A 12,546-nucleotide genomic window follows, 5' to 3' on the forward strand; every position below is an offset into this window, starting at 1 on the left:
CAGCCTCCCACTGTCTACTATGAGCAGGGTTCAGGAGTTCAGTCTCCACAGGGACAGCCTTGCTCTTCATGTTCAGAGGGACTGTCACTCATCCATACCAGCCAGTTCTGGCCCCTACCAGAACAGTCCACCCTTAAGTTCCTTTGGCATCTTCTTTTTAGTCCCTAACCCCTCTCTGGGTAGGTCTGAGTTAGTGGCTTACTGCTGGGGGCCTAATGTGTGGCCCATGGACCATACCTAGGATGTTACCTACTGGGGCTGCCCCAGGACACTCTGGGACCCCAGGGTAGTTAACAGAACAGATGGGTCACTTCCTTTGAGTTAAGACTCCCTGTTAAGGCATGTGTCACACAAAGCAGCAAAACATCTGCACCCAGGCTTCCTTTCATGTGGCCGCCTGCTTTTAGAACTAGGTAACGGGGCACGTGTGTTTATGTATTCCTGAGCACCTGAACAGCAGCTCTGTGAATTGTTCCCCTTCTCATACTTACCATGTATTTCCTGTGCATCAGTCCCAGGGCTGCTATTTAGGAGCCCAGGTGAGTACAAGTGAGGTTTTCCTCCCAGCCTTGGGATGGTGTGTGCACCCAGCCACCCACTTACACACACAAAGGTATATCTATGTAAAGTTCTTACTACATGTGGACTCTGAATATTGAGGGCCTGGGAAGCATCAATTTCTTAAAAGTTCTATTTTGAGATATGTATTTTCAAGACCAAATTGTCTTAAATGGCAGCTATTCATTTGGAAGAGTGATTGCAGATTGGAAGGTGGTCTCTGCACACGGCGCTGTGGAATGGCTTGTGCCACACAGGCTGGGTCACCGTCTGCTGCATGGGCTTCTGGCACATCCATCGTTCTTCGTTGTGGTGTGTGGGCTTGTGGTGGTGGTGTTCTTTCTGGGGTGCTCTGGTTTGTAGTGCTTGCATGTTCACCCCCATAGTCCAGCAAGAGAAGGGGCAGCCGCAGTTTCTTGATGATCACTTTTGGTTTTCCCTGGAAAAGACCCCAGTATCCCTCATCTCCAGGATGTGAGGGAGGGTGTGGTACCCTCTGTCCTCTCCTATTTCCCTTGTTCCTAGAACTCAAAAGAGAGAACTGGTCCCTCAGAACTTGAAGGGTCAGTCAGTCAGGTCCCTCTTTCCAGGAGGGATACCATTGCACCCAGAGTTCACAACTTCAGATTTTAGGAGACTTCCATATTGGCTACTTGTATTACTCCTCACTTTCCTTGGCCTTCCCAGGTGGTCTGAAAAACTTATCACATTGGATTGGTTGGGATCTGAGCTAAGAGACATGGAATCATCCTTGCCACCTAGGTGTTCCAAACATACTGACCCAGTCCTGGGCTCCAGGGAGTGTGGAGTTGGTCCCTCAGAGGCTCCTGGTTCTGCCGAGCAGCAACGGGGCTGTCCCTTTGACATCAGATCCCCAGACTGACATGCTGCGTAGTGGGTGAGGAGGTGGGAAGGAAGAAGAACCAGGATTTCAAAGCCACTGAGGAGCTGGGCCTGGCCTCTGGCTTGGCACATTCTCCACTTTCTCTTTCTCTGATGGATTGTTATTTTTCAAAGTAAGGACATCCTGGAGCAGGGAAGAGGGAAAGGAAGCCCAATTTTCTCGGGATTCACCAGGGTCAGATGTGAGGGAGGAGAACTGTGGTTCTGCTCAAAAAAAGTTAGACATCCTGATTGGCCAAATGAAAAAGCAGGTTTGGGGCTTTTGTTGTTGTTATTGTTTTATTTTCTTTGGCAAAGTCCACCGCCAATTGTGGTCTTTCCCTTCAGTGTGATAATTTGACCCATTCTGGCATAAGGGGACCCCAGGTCTCTACTTAAGAACTGCTTATAAGTTGATGGACGAAGTTCTTAGGTAAAGATTCTGATCGTTTGGGTGATCACTGGGTATGACATTTCAATGTTTGTACACACATATACATATAACATGGCAGAAACACATACAGGTACAAATGCAGGTAAAAGACCATCCTATTTAATATGTTAGGCTTTGAACACATAGATGTAAAGGACCTGCCAAAATCTCCTTTTGCCCATCAGCAGCTAATCTAGCACAAGTAGATACCCCTGAGTAACAAGACTTCCTTATTTTAGGGTGAGCTGTGGGCCAGGGTTAGGATGCTGTTGCCATGCTCCTCAGACTCAAGAGAACCCCTTAGGATATGTTCTTGTCCTTTCTAGTACATCATCTAGCTGCCAGTCCATAATCTACATACCACAGGATGTCGTCAGAGCCAAGGAGATCATTGCCCAGATCAACACCCTGAAAACCCAAGTTAGTTACTATGCAGAGCGGCTCTCAAGGGCGGCCAAGGACAGGTCTGCCACTGGCCTTGAGAGGACACTTGCCATCTTGGCAGACAAGGTAGGAGGGGCTGCCTTGTTGTATGTGTGTGTTTACGGAGGGGGGTGTCTTTGGGTTTCTGGAAGCCAGTGAACTCCCCAGGATGGCCCAGATGTGCCACAAAGACAGTGACTTTTGGATGACCTGTCTTTAGACTAGGGAGGTTTGGTGATTTGCTCATGGCCGCAGAGCTGGACTGGCCAAAGGCAGAGCCAGCCCAGGGCCTGCAACTCTCGGGTGCTGCTTTGTGCTGCTGTGTCTCCCAGCAAGTCCATGGGCTCATTTTATTGGGGCTGATGCTGTCCACAGCTTTCTTAGTGACTGCCCTATCAGCATTTTTTTTAGACACATTTCTATTGTACTTAAATTTCTAAAAAGAAACCAAGCTAATATACAGACATAAGAAAAGAACAACATGATTCTCTTGGCTTATATGTAGCCAGTAAGCCCATTCTAATTAACCATAACTTGATCTTGATTACAAAACATGTAAGTTTTGTAATCAAAGCAAAGGAGTGGAGATATCAGACCCTTTTGATGGATGTTGCTTTTTTTAAAATTTTTTTTTTAGTTGTCAATGGAGCTTTATTTTATTTATTTATACCTAGTGCTGAGAATCCAACCCAGGGCCTCGCACATGCTAGGTGAGCACTCTACCACTGAGCCCCAGCCCTTGATGGATGATGATTTTGATTTCATTAGCCTCTCAACACATGTGTGTGCGCACACACGTGTACATTCTGATTACACATTCTCACCCACACTTGCTTTGCTGCAAGCAAGCTGCTGTCTGATGATGATATGTTATATTCTTCACATGTGTCCACACAGCAAAAAAGATGATTAGATCCATTGGAAAAGAAAAGTGTGGTCCTGCCTCTAAAATTTCTATGAACCACAGAATCCCCGTTGCGTACAGAATTTTCCAAAACCAGAAATTCTGTGCCATAGTCCAGCTGCCTGAGCCCAGGACCTTGGGTTTATATGTTGAGAGGCAAAGCAGAAAGTCTCAAGTGGTTGAAGTAATGCCTGAGCTCTGAGGACTTGCTCCCTAGAGGGGCAACCCAGGAAGTCAGCTGGGATACTGGGCTCTTGGAAGGCCCTTCCCCTCACAGGCAGGTTCAGAGACAGGTCAAAGCATGTCTGAGAAGACATGTCAGTCTCCTCTCATCTTCCTTGTGTTTTCCGTCCTTGATGGGAAGTTCTTGCTGAGATTTGGCTCTGCCGAGTCATTTGTGACCTTTGCACTCAGACGTTCTGGGGGAGGCAGCTCTCTAGTTGCTTGGCACTGTGGAGAGAGCAGAGGCTAGGCCTTAGCCTATCCTCTCCTCCATGAGAAGGCAGGCCTCACAGCTCTGCTTTTGTGTACCTGCAGACCCGGCAGCTGGTCACAGTCTGCGACTGCAAGCTGCTGGCCAATGCGATCCACGGCCTGAACGCTGCACGGCCTGACTACATCGCCTCCAAGGCTTCCCCCACCTCGACAGAGGAGGAGCAGGTGATGCTTCGGAACGATCAGGACACTCTCATGGCCAGGTGGACAGGGAGGAACAGCAGATCTTCCCTGCAGGTGGACTGGCACGAGGAGGAATGGGTGAGTCTGCTGTTTATAGCCTGTTTTCCTGCCTCTGAACTTGGATTGCAACCTATGGAACCTGTTGCCAGTCTCTTCCCCTCTACTGTGCCTAGAGGGTCAACTCTAGGGTATCTTTCATATGGCTCTTGGGCCACCTGACGTAGAGAGAGAGACTATTTTCAAACCATTGTGTGCATATGGGCAGCAGGACTCTATTGGGTGCTGGACCAGTCTCCGCCCAGGTTGGTGCGGAGATAGGTTTTCTCCCTGAGCCCCTGCCTTCTCTGGTCTTCCTGCCCTCCCTGCCCACTGCAGCCTCTGGTGCTGGCTGCCTGAGACCAACCAAGCTTCTTCAATCTCTGCCCATCCATTCCTCTTCTGTATTTTTGGAGACGTGGGAACTCAGGTGCTGGAGCTGCTGCCCACATGTTGTGTCACATTGCTGTTCCTCAAGAGTTGGCCCTGAGAGCAGGGTCTGTGTCTCCTGAGGGAGGGACACATTGTTCAGCATCGTCGTCATTTGAAGCATTGCTTTGTGAAGCACTGAATTATTACTAAGCAGCACTGTGGTCCTCTGCACCAGCATCCTGTGCTCTGTGTGTCTTCTGCAAACCGCCCCAGCCCTCTGTCTCCTCCCCAGCTCCCTGTCCCCAGGACCAGCTGTCTCCATCCCCTTCCATCAGAAGTAGACCTTAGTCCTCTGTGCCTGGTGGTTGTAGGAGCCTGCTGTAGAGGGAGGAGGGAAGAGATTAGCTCTTTTGTGACCCTGTGACCCTCTGGTGACACTAGAAAGCAGTGCTACATAGATTTACCAGCATCATCTCTCAAACTTCCAACACAGTGCTCATAGGACATTGCTGTCTCTGGAAGGCAGATAAGGCATGGGGAATGAGTAGTCAGTCACCTTGCCATTTCTCAGCTGTTGATGTTCCAATGCACATGGTGGCCTGGGCACGGGGGTGAGTGGGAGAGCTGACCCTAACCGGCCCTCTTGGTTCTTAAGGAGAAAGTGTGGCTGAACGTGGACAAGAGCCTGGAGTGCATCATCCAGCGGGTGGACAAGCTGCTGCAGAAGGAGCGTCTGCATGGCACAGGCTGTGAGGACGTCCTCCCCTGCGCAGGCAGCTGCACCAGCAAGAAAGGTAACAGGGACAGCCATGCCTACTGGATCAGACCGGAGGACCCCCACTGTGACGCCCCCTGCTCGCCATGCCCCTGCTCCATGCCCACCGCTGCATGCCATCCTCACCCGAGCACACGTGCGTATGCATCCACGCTTCCCACACCACCACCTCATGCCACATCATTCTGTTGTCTGTGTCTTTGACTCTATTTCCACCCCAGGCAGACTACAGGGAGGGCTGTCAGGCAGAGGGGCCATCCCAGTGCACGAAGCAGCAGGCAGAAGGGTAGAGGCCCCTTTGGCCCTTCCATGCAGCAGAAGTCCACTTGTGAGTCTGCGTATCTGTCAAAGGCAGACTCTCATGCCCTTCTGGGTCACACTGCCAGACGGTAAGCTTAGGGCTCCCTGGCTTTTCAGGCTTGTCAATCAGCCTGAGAAGTTGAAGGAAGCTGAGGTGCGAATGCCTTCCTGATATGATGTTTATTGCATTTTAGGAGCCAGTAAAGCAGAGGGAAAGGTGAATATTACAGGGTCACTGCTGGGTGAGCTAGGCCCAAAGGCTGCTGTTCTTGGGTAGGCACTCTTACCAGCAGAGGCCCGTTTCCTGGGGACCTGTAGCTCAATCAGATGGCAGTTCCCCATTTGTGGGCCTCTGAGGGGCTGAGTTAGGTTTACCTGTTCAGCACAACCCTCCAAGGGGGGCCTTCAGTAGATGTGGGACAGTACTATGGAGCAGCACACCTCAAAGCAGACACACGGAGCATGTCCAGGCCCTCTGCCCCAAGGAGGTCATTAAAGCTAAGGACCACATGCTTTCTGCCTCCCAGGTGTCTTCCACCCTTTCTTGTAAGAGCTGGAGAGGATTTGAGGCCAGGCAGCTAGGAACTGGCTGTAGACCCAGCTTGCTCTCCGGGGGGAGCATTAGGCTGCGTGAATCAGGCCAAAACATGCCCGGGTTTTGCTTCCTGGGATGAGAGCTTTAATCTCAACTGGACACCTTCCATTCAAGGCAGAATCATCTTTTGATAGATTCTTCTGTATACAATGCTCTTGCCTCTTTAATCCACCTGCAGTCTGTTTCCAGAGCACTGTCCAGTTGGGCCTCTGGTTAAACAGTATCTGTGTCACTCACTTTTCCATCTATGAGGGACTGTGGCCTCAACCTCCTACACCTGTGATTGAGTCATGGCGTTCATTTGTCTCTATTGTGGTCTTGTTTTATTGTTGGTTTTTTAAAAATGTGAATTGTGTTTCTCTTTAAAATTTTATGAAAGTTTATTACTTCTCTTTAATATTATCTTGTTTGTAGCAGCTAGGGATGTAGCTCAGTGGTAGAGTGCTTGCTTAGCATGCGTGAGATCCTGGGTTCAATCCCCAGCAACACACACACACACACACACACAAAATCTTGTTTGAATTTTAAAATTTTCTGCAGATATAAAAAGAGTAATTTGTTGGATTTTTTAAAAAATCAGGAGCTAGTTTGTTTAATAAGATGCTGTAGGGCTGGGGTTGTGGCTCAGTGGCAGAGCACTTGCCTCACACACATGAGACACACTGGGTTCCACCCTCTGCACCACATTAAAAAAATAAACAAAATAAAGATATTGTGTCCATGTGTACTAAAACAATATTTTAAAAAAAGATGCTGTATATCCATAATATAAATGTCACTTTTTTCTAGGCACATCTGATATAGTTTAAACGCATTTAAATTCAGTTCTAAAGTGATTTAAGTGAACATCTGTGTACTGTTCAGGTCTTGATTGTCATTGTGCCATCAGCATCAGCTCTGTTGTGAAGCATGCACCTGAGAGAGCCTCACTCTGCTGATCAGCACTCAGAGTGTAGGAAGCCATATGCCCCCAAAGTGACTATGGGTGGTCCTGAACTTAGAAACCTTCAGTGTAGCCAGGAAGCTGTTCAGACCCCAGTGTGGTCAGGAGGCCCAGGAAGAACGAGACCATGAGCCATGTATTTGGTGAATAGATCCATGTGTCCCCAGTGCCAGAGCATGGCTGTCATGACTTTTCACACCATTTCCAATCACAGGGGTGGTCATTTTGGCCCATTGAGCAGGTCGTGTTCATGCCAACAGATTGACTGTAGGAGAACAACTCTGCCCCTTGGAAAGGCTTTGTTACTGTTCATTCCAGTTTTATGCCCATCCTGGGTCCTTCATTGTCCTTTTTTACCAATATATATATATATATATATATATATATATATATATATATATATATATATATATATATTGTATATGTATATATCTCTTTGATATGTATATATCTCTCCTGTCCCCTTTGCCAGTTTAAGAAGCTATGTCCAAAGTTGATTGGAGGGGAAGGATACTTGGCAGCAGGTTGTAGAAGTGTCCCAGAAGCTGGTTTTGGCTGGTTTGGGGAATCTGAAGCTGCCTCATTTTAATATCCTGAGAACATCCTTTGATTGACATGTTCTGACACAAAATTAAATGAAGTTTTACTCCTGTGATACCTTTTCAAACTTTTTTCCCCTCAGATGGCACACCCAGTTAACCAGGAATGTTAGGGGCTTTATGGGAAATGTGAATTGAAATGAATGCATCCCAGTGTGATTCAGTGGGTGAAATGGAATGAAAATTTGTATTCTTTGGAAACCTGGAGAATCTCCTAATCAGCCACTTGCTCAGATGGCCCAGCTTTTCCCTGTAGTTGAAATCTGAAAGCCTGGCCTAGGGCTCTTTTTGGTACATTGGCTTCATTCCTGGGTCTTAATGTTTCGGATTGCAGAAGTTGATCTTGAACACAGGCTTTCCCAGTAAGTCAGGGCAGTGGGCTCCAACTCAGGAAAGCTCCATTTGCTGGTCAGTCTCTCTCATTTGATGTTGTGAGCTAACGTGGGGCTCCATCACTACCGTGTCATTGATGTGGGTGCATTGTTCTGTGGCATGTGTTTCACAGTATACTTGTTGGTCCACCCATCCTGAAGAGCATTTGGTGTTGATGTATTTTGTTGGTGCTGGTGAACCATGTGCTCACCACTGGAGAGGGCTCGGAGCAGCGGCGACCTGCCTGAGGCTCCAGAGAAGAGGCACGGGCCCCAGACCTCTTCTCCTATGCCTTTGCTGCCTTACTGCAAGCTGCTGATGCAGCTGCTCTAAGATTGAGCTGCTTGTGTTTGAACTGTGTGCCGTTCCTTAATCATCCCTGTCGCCCTCCATTTCTGTGCAGATTGCAGCCCCCCTCCTGAAGAGTCCAGCCCAGGTACGTGCTTTCCACTCGAGGCTCCTGCCGATGTCTTTTTAACATTCAGGTAGCATTTGTGGCTAAGTGATCAAAGACTACTTTATGCTCCTATAGTTGGGAAAATGTTTCAGTAGTTCTTGGTTGTGAAGATTGGTGAGGGACTGGTTGGGCTAAGGGAATTATGGCCTCAGGAAGGCTACTACATGCATTTTTTTTTAAACTTTTACATCTTAAAACCTCTGCAGATGATTAATGCTATGAGTGTTGATGGGCTTCTGAAGTGGGTGACCTGGCTTGTTACACACCTATTACTCATACTTCCCGTGTGCTCACCTGACTTGTGAGCTTGACTCTGAAGACACAGTTAATGTGTATTCGCCTGAAAGTTGCAACATTCATAACCACTCTGCATCCTGGATATAGCTTTAAATCAATCTTATAAGACCTAGCTATGGGCCTCTGTTGGGATTAGCGCTAGAAATGGAATCTTTGCTGTATTTGCATGTAAAATGCAGTGCTATGGCTTTAGTCCAGGAGTCGGCAGACTAGTCCAGGAGTTTAGAACTCTGAGCTAAATCCTGTCTACCACCTGCTCTTATAAATAATGCTTTACTGGAAAAGACTCATGCCCACTGTTCATGCCCACGCACTATCATTGGCTGTCTTTGTGTGGCAATGCCAGAGCTGAGTTACTTGCCACATAGACCCTGTGTCGTTTAGAGCCTAAAATATTTATTGTCCAACCCTTACAGGAAAGGTGTGCCGACCCCTGATCTAGTTCATATTGAGATTCCTGGATATGGCTTATGGTTTTCCCAGAGTGTGCATGAGCCCCCAAATAAATTATTTGTTTGTTTCTTATACTTCATAAATAAGCTACAGTCTGATAATTGAATATTCTTCACTGGATGTGAATGTCAGATGGAAGAACACTTACTTTATCCCTAGAATACGGTACACTGATGATGATGAGCTTTACTGAGCCTTTCCTGTCACTCACTGGTGGATCCTGTCTGTTCACACAGCACCCTGAATAAGTTCAGCGTGAATAAGTGACTCATTATTAGCAACCCAGAACCCCATATGAAGTTGTTCTTCAGTGGACTAATTGATTGGGCACAATGCATTTATTTTCAGCCCCTTCACAGCTTCTCTTTCCCAAAAGTCAGTGTATTCTTGAGCAGGTGTTAGACCCCATGCCGTCCATCACAGCAACTGAGCCTTGGTAGATGACACAGTCCACCCTGATCCTTCTTTCCATTGCTTCTCCTGGGCCCAGGCCTCGTCCTCCTCCTTTATTTCTGTCTCTGGGTTTCTGTCCTCAGCCCACCTTCACAGCAGGCAGAAGGCTGGTGTCTTTACACTGAGCCCACTCCTCTGAGCCTCAAAGATAAAGTCCTGGGGCCACCCTGAGCAGTGAGGACCAGGAAAGCGGGTGGCATGTAAACCTGCCAGAGACTCAGAGACTCCTCTCCACACCAGGCTTCCTGAAGTTGATCCACCTGAAAGGAACTCGGCACACAGACAACGCCTGGCTCGAGGACTCTTGGGTCATGCCAGCCATGTTGTTTCCAGAGGCACGAGTGCCTTCTCACAGTGGATGTTAAATGGACAACATGGTCCCCTGCTGGTGTCCCTGGAGAGCTGTATTTGATCTGGGTAGAAACACGCCTGCTGAACCTCCCAATGAGCAAAAAGTGCAAAAGCAGAGTGTGGACTTGAAAGAGCCCCTTATATCTGAAGTCAATTAAGACCACTTGTATTTTCTGAATATTTTCAGGTTAAAATAATCATATTTGCATATTACTTATATATGTATGATAATGGGAAAAACAAAATTGGCAACATTTGCTCTGAGCATATTTATTTCTTAGTGAAAAATAATTTTTGTGACTACCTAGCTTTCCTCAAACTTTTTGGCTAGTAAAACCTGATTTCTATTAATCATTTTTGCTAGGTCCTGGGTATGGTTGTCATGTGTTCAACAGAGTTCTTCAAAGAAACAAAAACTTGGTGTCTGAGAATCCTAGAGGGAGAAAGATTTAGACATCCTCTAGCACTGCTGGTGTGTTACTGAAGAGGCTCCCGCGGCTCCAGGGTGGAGGCCTTGCTGCCACACCACTGCTCGGCACAAGCCTGGCCCGTGACTCACATTTTCCACTTCTCAGTTCAATGTTCTTTGTCACCGTGACTTATTTGCTGAGACCTTTCTGCTGCTGATTTCTAAATTTAAGTCTGCTTTGTTTCCATTACGGTTATAAATCCTTGTCAACATACAACATGCCTGCATCCAGTTAGTTCCCAACCTTTGAGCAGTTAATATGCATTTAATCCACATTAACCAAACATGGAATGTAAGCAAGTTCCTGTGCACATTCCAGGTGTTATCTCTAAGTTTCTCAACAGAGTGCTAGTCAGACAGTTTGGGAGAGTACAGCCATATCCCACTCCCTCTGCCTTCTAAAGTCTGTTTATCAAAGGTAGAATGGCCCTCTGCATCATGGTGACAGCCTGGGGCCTCAGCCCGAAAGGGTGGGTGCTTCCAGGGCCTTGAGCCATGTTTTGTGCAATGGGCTCACCAAGTGGGGATGAGCACATGACTATTTCTGGACTCAGTGATCTGTTAAAAATATAACTGATGAGGGCATGTCTTCTCTTTCAAACGCCTTCTAAACAGGAAGGAAGAAAGAGCCAAAGATGCCCCGAGCCCTGATTTCTCCCTTGAGGTTCTATTTTTAAAAAGTTGTTCCAGTCCAGGGTCAAAGTTCCCTTATATTTCTAAAAGAAAACTAATCTAGAAAAAGTTGGCACCGGGCAGGGAGGTGGGGAGCAGGGAAGAAATTGAGTACAAAAGCAGGGGACGCGGGAAGAGTGTAGAAGGCGAGAATTCAGCACAGTTACACACACAGCTGACTGTCACAGAATTGGTTCTTTGCTCCAGAAGGACAGGGGTACTGTCTCTACAGTGGTCAAGAGATGTGAGATACAGATTCCCTCTCTGGGTGTCTTTCTCGGCCCAGGTGAGGAACCGAGGTGCTGTGGAATTTGGCCTCTGCGAACAGCATTGTTTTCTGGCCGCCTCAGGGCCAGAGGCATTCTCCTTTTCCTCAGCAGGACAGTCCTGAGTGCTGAGGTGGGCGTCCCCAACAGTTTTAGACCAGGCGTGTAAAAGCAGCACCCAAGTAGAACTGGTGTTGAGGTTACTGGAAAGACAGAGGAGTGAGGGTCAGAGTTCGGATGGCCAAGAGGGTCAGAAGGGGCTGAGGGTGGTAGGGGAGGACAGATCAGTGGTTGGGGCTGGGCGACTAATTTATAGACACTAATTTGTAAGATCTTTTCTCTAATCAAAACTCCTTCGCTCGTGCCCAGGTGAATGGAGCGAGGCTCTTTACCCACTGCTGACCACCCTCACAGACTGCGTGGCCATGATGAGCGACAAGGCTAAGAAGGCCATGGTCTTCCTGCTCATGCAGGACAGCGCCCCCACCATCGCCTCCTACCTGAGCCTGCAGTACCGCCGCGATGTGGTCTTCTGCCAAACCGTAAGCCCTGGGAGGGCCCTGCGGGTGGCCACGGGCACTCCCACCTCAGAAGAAACAGGCCTAGGAGGCCCTCGTTCTTCTCCCATCACTGTGCCAGCGTACATGGCCATGTCTCTCCGCCTGCTGTTCTCTAAGCTGGTCTAACAGACTGGATTTCAACACGGAGCACGCCTGCTCCATCCGTAGTGCAAGTTGCTCCTGAAGGGCTGGCAGTGACAGTGGGCTCTGCTCTGAGGTGGTGGCAGGCAGCACAGGCCTCCTTGCCATCTTTTTCTTTTTTCCCTCCAAAGGAATGCAGCAAGGGCAACGTGACTGTTTGCTGTCAGCACAGTCTGTTTTCTCACTCATAAACAGCAGCACCTTCTGGCTTGTGGCAGAACTGTTTCTGATGATTTCTGTTATCTTTCAGTGAAGTGTTAGCGTCACAAGTTAAAGATGCCAGTAATCTAATTTGACAGATCAGAACAGCAGCATGGGTGGGCTGGGTCTCCAGGTCCCCGCCCTTGCTGAGGGCCTGTTTCATCCATAGACACCTTCTGCTGAGGAAGCTGAGGGCCACCTTCTTTCACTTTTGTTTTTGGTTGTGGCTGACTCAGTTTCTAGAGTTGGTGTGGATCTTTGAGAAGATAGAGCCTTTCATAGGAAACTGATTCTGGGCTTCTAGAAGTTTCCAGCCCAGGAATAACCCAGGCAGTCAGGTCAGAAACTGGGCCAAA

The 12,546-nt window shown here is 48.0% G+C and overlaps 1 protein-coding gene across 16 annotated transcripts in view; it reads left to right on the top strand.

Annotated features, from left to right (window-relative positions):
* Positions 1–12,546, top strand: part of INPP4A (inositol polyphosphate-4-phosphatase type I A) — a 135,799-nt gene that overhangs the window by 97,864 nt on the left and 25,389 nt on the right. For 10 of the 16 annotated variants that reach the window (XM_081263787.1, XM_081263786.1, XM_081263789.1 and 7 more), the window contains 5 exons: positions 2,200–2,383; positions 3,738–3,956; positions 4,942–5,197; positions 8,274–8,306; positions 11,658–11,830. In XM_081263787.1, the coding sequence (XP_081119913.1) occupies positions 2,200–2,383; positions 3,738–3,956; positions 4,942–5,197; positions 8,274–8,306; positions 11,658–11,830 (865 nt within the window). The remainder of the gene's footprint in view (positions 1–2,199; positions 2,384–3,737; positions 3,957–4,941; positions 5,198–8,273; positions 8,307–11,657; positions 11,831–12,546) is intronic. The other 6 variants (XM_081263780.1, XM_081263783.1, XM_081263782.1 and 3 more) reach the window with 3 other exon arrangements.

The sequence above is a fragment of the Spermophilus citellus genome (genome assembly GCF_964194105.1).
Source record: "Spermophilus citellus genome assembly, chromosome: 13".
NCBI classification, from domain to species: Eukaryota; Metazoa; Chordata; class Mammalia; order Rodentia; family Sciuridae; genus Spermophilus; species Spermophilus citellus.